Source organism: Myotis lucifugus, unplaced genomic scaffold, assembly GCF_000147115.1.
Source record: "Myotis lucifugus unplaced genomic scaffold, Myoluc2.0 scaffold_1511, whole genome shotgun sequence".
NCBI lineage: Eukaryota > Metazoa > Chordata > Mammalia > Chiroptera > Vespertilionidae > Myotis > Myotis lucifugus.
In genome coordinates this window covers 33187-41217 of record NW_005872559.1, presented here as the reverse complement: position 1 = coordinate 41217, position 8031 = coordinate 33187, and the positions used below count along the sequence as shown (strand labels likewise).

General features: G+C 42.8%; 1 protein-coding gene across 1 annotated transcript in view; it reads right to left on the bottom strand.

The window, feature by feature from the left end:
- Positions 1–544: 544 nt before the first annotated feature.
- The window catches only part of LOC102418338 (metabotropic glutamate receptor 5-like), a gene marked incomplete at its 3' end in the record, with an annotated part of 19688 nt that continues 12201 nt past the window's right edge, over positions 545–8031 (bottom strand). Inside the window, exon 2 of the mRNA XM_023748532.1 lies at positions 545–1403. Within this exon, the coding sequence (XP_023604300.1) occupies positions 545–1202 (658 nt within the window). The remainder of the gene's footprint in view (positions 1404–8031) is intronic.

Here is an 8031-nt window from a genome sequence, read left to right as displayed (position 1 = left end):
TTTCTAAGTATGCTATATACAAAGATAAAACTAATTCACATGTATCTCCATTTCACATTTAATGATATACTCAGTTGAAAAAGTGGTTGTAAGACTAAGCTGTTTAGTATTTTTCTACTACATTATACCTGGGCCAGAACTGGCTGCCTTCACTCCTTATGTGTATTTATGTGTATCTCTTTTTATCATAAATAATACGCAGTTGAACACCTTTAAAATGTTAAGAATATGAGATGCTCAATGAAGAGCTAAAAAACTTAAATATCTCTAGCAGTATTAGAGCAGAAATGCAAATAATGCAATACATAATCCAAAAAAAAAATTCTATTTAGCCAAATGACCACGTGACCATTCCTTTATCTTAGATTTTTGTCACTCTATACATATGCCATTCCAGTTCCTTCTTTATTAATGATATATAATGGGGCAACTCAAAAGATCCCAAACAGTTAAGAATATTTTCACCTTCCAAAACCTGACATTTCAACTGGGAAGCTGCTGAGCGCCTAAGAACACATACTTCATGAAAGTAAAGAAAACGTACCTTCTGTGTGCACAGCTGACACATAGGTCCAGTTGTACCTCTTCACTATGTCCACCATGGCCCGAGCCTGCTGGGCATCTGAAGGCACGACCCTCATGAAGTACTTGAACAGAGTCTTGTCACTCAGATCCATGCTTGTTGCCGAGTAAGCAATCTGAGGTATGTTGAAAAGCTGGAGCAAGTTCTGGACCTGAATGGCCACAGAACTGGAGCCGGGCCCAATGACCCCTACTATGGGCTTCTTGGAGCGGAAGGAGGAAGAGCCATCCACACAGCGCACCAAACCTTCTTCTTCTTCCGAAGAAATGAGGGAGTCCCTGATGAACTCAATGCTCTGTTCTAGGGCCACAGCCGAGTGCCAGCAGGAATCCCTTATCTCACAGCCCAGTGTGATGTTGGGCAGGAGTGTGGGGTCTGCGTTGATCCTTTCCAGGGTGTGCAGCATGGCTTCCACTCTCTGAATGCCATACTGTTCTCGGACTGCCCCACACTTCCTCTCATGAACTTTGTCCACGGTGGGCTGGTGGTGGACAGAAAACAGAGCTCCAATAATGATGTCACCCGGCATGTGAGCCACCACCCTCCTCTCGCTAGACTGTGCACTCCCACGGACATCTTCTTTCAAAAGCAGCACTGACAAGATCAACAGAAGGACCATTTTAGGAAAGGAGTTCAAGCTAATAAAGACAGCATGGTGGGGAAAACGTAGGAGAGTTCTGATAGAGAGAATCAAACAATGTCCTACGCTGAGTGGCAAACCAAGAAATTAGCCAGTAATTTAGATGTGCTCTCTAAAGGACCACCATGTCCCCAGGTACCGTTTAGTTAGATGAATCCACGTGATCATGATCTTCAAAACCTGGGGGGAAAAATAGCACAGGTATTAATAGTGTAAATGCCACTAGTTTGGAAAGCTCTGATGGTCTATGCTATTGGGGAAAGAGAGGAGTCTTTGATGATGTAAATAACTTGAAAGTAAAAGGGAATATAAAAATCTTTCTGACTATCCTTTGTCTCCTTTGTGAATTTTGTGATGTGATGAAGCAACTGATATAGCTTCTTGATCCTTCTTTCTTAGATTAATATTTTTTTCATTTATTCATTTGAAGTATAGGAAACTGAACCATATGTATAGCAAGCTGAACCATGTTCTCACTTGGGGGTGAGAGAAAGCATCATAAAAGTAAAACTACGCTATGGACAGAAAACCTTAGGGAGTATGAACCCCCAAAATTAAACATTGCTGATGGCTGGGTAGTGGTATTTGTTGTTTTAGAAATGCTTTTTGTTTCTTTCCAAATTTTCAGCATTGAGCATGCATTAATTATACAATTATAATGATAAAGTTACTTAAAGAAAGCCTACATACCCCTTCTTCAAGTGTAACGTAAAGCAAGTTGAATAATCTTTCTAATAAAATAAGTGTGGTGTCTAATTTTCATACATGATAGAACAAAGACAACTGTGGGTATTTCCAAGTTAAATGTTCTACAGGAGAGAAGGAAGAGGTTTGGGGTATCGCAGAGTAAAATGTCCCACATATCGGCAGCAAGTATAGTGACATGAACACCAATTTTTGGAGAACATATTCAGGTTAAGATTCCAGTTCTACTATCAGGAAGTATTAGTAAATTGTTTAACCTCTCTCTCAGTACCTGAATTTCCTCATTTGAAAAAATGGGGATAATATGTGCTAGGCAGCCCTATGGGAATCAGCATGATATCAACCATGCTAATGTTTTATATATTGAATAGGGCTGTACATATTTAAGACATGGCCTTTTCTATTAGTAAATTTCCGAGGACATTCTATGGCTAGGTAGTGAGGAACAGAAAATTCTCTGTCAATCCTCTTGGTTCTCCAGAGTCTTCTAAGTAATTACAGAATCTTGTAATAAAATTCCCAGTAATCAGTCCTCGATCTCTGATCCAGGAAAAAAAAATCCACATCAGGAAGACTCAGTGGGCTGGGAGAATGCATATTTGGACGATCCTTCCAAGTAGACTCATTATAGCTATGAAGATTGTCATTATTTCAGTATAAACTCCAGAGAAGAAAACATTTTGCCAAGTTGCCTACAGAAAATTCTAGCATCATTTGTAAAAGGGAACTGACAAGTTAGTGATTTGGGTTATTTAAAGGATTGTATGAGAGACTTATTTTGTATCTTGTCATCTCTGCCAACCAAGGATCTCAAATTGTTTTAAAGTGACTAACTCCCTAAGCACCGCCTTTCAAAGATAGGTGATGTTTCTTCAGGAATTCAAGCAATTACCATGGTTCTTCAAGAGTACTGATAGTTTCCAAAACTCATCAGATCTGCAAAAATTCTAGCCCAGATGCCAAATGAGTATAATCTGAACTACATTTCTAATCGCTCTCACCCTCATTTTCATCATTTCTTCTACTGTTTCCTATGGCAACAGAGAAAGGCTCCCTCTGTATAGTGCCAAACACTAAAATAAAATTTAAAAACACCTCAAATAACTAGATGTTCCAGAATAACTAGGTTTTTGGCAATATTTAGGAGAAAATGTTATTTTTTTTTTATTTGGAAATTATCTGAATATTCTCAAGCTTTTCCTTCATTCTGCTTAGACCAAAGACCTGGGACCAATGCTTATTTTCATGATCATGTGAATTCTACTGCAGACAAAAAGAAAAATCTAAAGTAAAAGAAATTATAATTTATCAGTAAATCCAGAATATTAGTGAGCAAACTCAATAACGAAATAGGGCTCATTTTTATTATGTAGAAGTATAAAAGTGATATGAGAGACCAGAAATTGACTATCAAACTGATGAAACTAAAATATCAGTACCATGCATTTTATTTATTGGAGCTATTTTAAGCAACTCCTATATATTGAGACATATATATATATGATTAATAAAAATAGATTAACACATATATATAATATTTAACATGTTGCATATACCCAAACTGAAATGCTGTCTTACTATTATAGCTAAATTAATTATTTAACTCACTGCACAAATATCTATTAACTATTGAGCGGGAGACACTAATATATATATACTAGAGGCCCGGTGCACAAAAATTTGCACACTGACGGGGGGGGGGGGAGGGGGTTGTCCCTCAGCCCCACTTGTGCCCTCTCACAGTCTGGGACCCCTCGGGAGATAACGACCTGCTGGCTTAGGCCCGCTCCTGGGTGGCAGAGGGCAGGCCCAATCCCTAGGTGCAGCCCCTGGTCAGGCTCAGAGCAGGGCCGATTGGGGAGTTGGGGCGCCGCCCCCTGTCATGCACAGAGCAGGGCGGATCGGGAGGTTGCGATGTCACCCCCAGTCACGCTCAGGTTAGGGCCAATTGGGGGGTTGGGGCACCGCTCCCTGTCACACTCAAGGTAGGGTCCATGGGGAGATTGCGGCGCCACCCCCTGTCACACACAGAGCAGGGCGGATCAGGGGGTTGGGGTGCCGCCCCCTGTCACCCACAGAGCAGGGCCGATCAGGGGGTTGGGGCGCCGCTGCTGTCACACTCAGGGCAGGGCCGATGGGGAGGTTGAGGCTCTACCCCGTCACACACAGAGCAGGGCCAATCAGGGGGTTGGGGAGCTCCCCCCTATCAGGCACAGAGCAGGGCCGATCAGGGGGTTGGGGCGTCTTCCCCTGTCACACACAGTGCAGGGCCAATCAGGGGGTTGGGGAGCTCCCCCCTATCAGGCACAGAGCAGGGCCGATCAGGGGGTTGGGGAGCTCCCCCCTATCAGGCACAGAGCAGGGCCGATCAGGGGGTTGGGGCGCCGTCTCATCAGGAACAGAGCAGGGTGGATAGGGAGGTTGTGGCTCCGCCCCCTGTCACACACAGAGCTGCAGGGCGATCAGCGGGTTTGGGCACTGCCCCCTGTCACGCTGCTCCAGGGGCCAGGAGGCCTCATGGCTCCGCTGATCCCAGGCTGGGAGGTCTCGCGGCTTCGCTTGACACCGGGGCAATGAGGCCTCGTGGCTCCACTGATCCCGGTGCCAGGAGGCCTCGCGGCTCCGCTGATCCTGGTGCTAGGAGGCATATTACCCTTTTACTATATAGGATAGAGGCCTGGTGCATGGGTGGGGGCCGGCTGGTTTGCCCTGAAGGGTGTCCCGGATCAGGATGGGGGTCCCGCTTGGGTGCCTGGCCAGTCTGGGTGAGGGGCTGAGGGCTGTTTTCAGGCTGGCGGGCGACTGAAGCTCCCAACCTCTCCTTTTTTCTTTTTCTTTTTTATTCTGGGATTTATTTACCTTTTATAGCTGTCACTGGACCTGAGAGCTGGCTTTAGCTCTGAGGCCGGCTCCAGCTTGAGGCCTCAACTGCTGAAAGCAGGGATCTGGGTTTGTTTGGGTTCTATAATTGTAACACTGTTTCGGTCCTGCTGGCTCCAGCTCTGACTGCTGAAAGCAGGTTTCTGGAGTTTTGTTTAGCTTCTATATTTGCAACAATGTTTCTTAGAGAGCAAGCTCAGAGGCCGGCAAGGCAGGCGGGAAACCTTGGCTTCCTCCGTCACTGGAGCAAGCAAGCCTCCTGTTCACTTCAGCTGCCTGGCAGCCGGCCGCCATCTTGGTTGGAAGTTAATTTGCATATCGCCCTGATTAGCCAATGGGAAGGGTAGCGAAGTTATGGTTAATTACCATGTTTCTCTTTTATTAGATAGTAGATATATATATGTATATACACACACACACACACACACACACACACACACACATATATGTATATAAATATAAATAAAGAAATATGCTAATTAACCTGGACACTGTAACGGGTCAGCTGGACAGGAGGTTGCACGCACAGCGTCGGGGGCAGGGCGGCACAGCAGAGGCCTCCGTGCACCTGTGCTGGGGGAGGGCCTGATCAGCAGCGGCTGCAGCTGCTTCAAGGGGCAGAGAGGGAGGCAGGGCCTGATCGAAGGGTGGGCGGTGCCTCGCGATTTCAAATCGCACGCTGGGCTCCTAGAACTAGTATAACAAAGAAGTGCGATGATGTGCATTGATAATTACCATCATTATCTTTCACTGAGCACTCATTATGCACCAGGAACTTATTCTTTAACTCATTTAACAAACATGTATAACACATCTATGCTATGACTCTCTCCTGAGAATTAAAGAGTCAAGAGAGAACAAGGTATAAATGTTCCCTGTACTCTTGAGGCTTACAGATCAGTTCTCTAAAGGTGACTTTAGCTGGAACCTGATGAGTGCAAAGAACAATAAAATGAAGGATAAAAAGTGTGGTCATGTGAAAGTGTGGCTAGAATGGAAGGGTTAGTGGTACAAGATGAGGTTGGAAAGCTAATAAAGGGACAGACCATGTAGAATCTCATAAAATCCAATTTGGGTGTTAAGTGCAATAGAAAGCCATTGAGGAGATGTAAACACATGAGTGGCAAAATTCAATGTTAGGAAAGATGTGCTAACTGCTCATTGTTCTGGATAATGGACTGGAGAAATCTAAATAGAAGACTCATACTAATCTAGGTAAGGATGATAGTGACTTGGCCATGATTGGTAAGAGTAGATATGGAAAGAAGTTTACGCAATCAGATAATTTTGCAAGTAGAATGAACTGGATTTTCAGATAGACTGGATGTGAATAGTAAGGGAGAAAGGAATTAGTGTCCTGGGTTTTGAGTCTACAAAACTAGTGTATTTAGGTACCATTAAAAGAAATGGAGCTTGGCTGGTGTGGCTCAGTGGTTGAACATTACCCTATGAACCAGGAGGTCACAGTTCCATTTCAGTCAGGGTATATGCCCAGGTTGTGGGCTCAATCCCCATTAGGGAGCAATGCAGGAGGCAGTCCATCAATGATTCTTTCTTATCATTGATGTTTCTGTATCTCTCTGCCTCTCTCTTCCTGTCTGAAATCAATAAAAATACTTCTTTAAAAAAAGAAATGGAATAGACTGGTACAGAAACAGATGGGGGCACAGGAAAACTTAATAATTTTCTTTTGAACATGGTAAACTTGAGATATTTTTGAAGCATCCAGGTACAAGTGTTAAATAAGAAGGCAAATATGTAAGGCTGGACCTAGAGGACAATTCTGAGTTACATATGTCAACTGAGTGTCACCAATATATAAAATCTTTGGGATGAATACAGTCACCTGGGGAGCAAATATAAAGAAAGCGGAGCTAAAAAGTAAGCCCCACAAAGAGGCCAGTTGTGGGAAAGCCAGCTAAGGAAATGGGGCAACTCAGAAAGTAAGGAGAAAAAGTGAGAACATGTGACATCAGAGAAGCCAAAGGAGAATGCCCTTTAATATTTACAGACCTAGACAAGGCTTTCACGTTGCAGAGAATACAATATATCTTACTCCCCCATTGTGTCTCCATGTCTATGTGTGGGGCTGTCTCTATCTGTGGTGTGTGGATGTCAATAATCCTCGTAACAATACTGAGATGTGGGCATCATTTCATTATATCTATTTACAGATGGAATGGATTTTGTAAGCTAAAACCCAGCCAATTACTCAAAAAGTGATGGATCTAGAATTCAGGTCAAAGATTAGCATTGTCTCTGCTACCTTACCCCCCTTTCCCTCAAGAGAGGTATTTATAAAGGCCAGGGAAAATGAGAGGGGCCACCCAAAGACAATTAGAACTTTCTAGGGATATAGAATCTTATGGGAGTTTCTTTGAAAACTAGAGGAAGAAGAACATTCCAGGAAAGGGATGATTCAGAACATAGAAGGTACAAATATTTATAATTATCTAGCACAACTGTATTTATATTATATTTAGATTGCCCTGGCCGCCCCTGCTACATTATGAGCCACCAGATCATAAAGCAATGACTGCTTCTTAGTCTGCCTTGGATAGACATAATGGCTATATTTTATTGATATTAGCTATGAAGCTCAGATACCATGGAAAGCATATTCGGAAATAAATTATGACTTACAAATTTGACAGAACTTTGCTACAACTGAACTTGTGGTAAGGTTAAACAATTCATTCCATGTGCTCTCAAAATGCAGAAAATTAATAGAACATAAATTCCAAATAGACCAATAGGGTATACACTAGCTCTAATTGCATCACTCAGTTGTCCAATAAGTGTTTATGGAGGAACGGCTTTACACCAAGCACTCTTCTAGTTCCTGTGGGTTCAGTTATGGGCAAAGTAGATATAAACTTGTGCCTTCATAGAGCCTGTAATTTAAGGAGGTTTGTCAGACAGTAAGTAAGGAGGTAAAGGATTGTATGCTACACAGTAATAAAGGTTAAAGAGAAACAATAAGGCAGGGAAGGAAAATAGAAAGTGTCAGATATGTAAGAAAAATTTAATAATGTAGCCAAAGAAGCATAGACTATAAAAAAAATTTTTGGATAAATTGCAGGTAAAGGTAAAATCAAATGTAAAGTCCCTGAGGCAGATTTATGCTTAGTGTGTTGAGCAAGATCAAGGAGGCTAACGTGATTGCAGTGAAGTGAAAATGGGGAGAGAGGAAGGAATGAGGTTCAAGAGATGATATGATGAT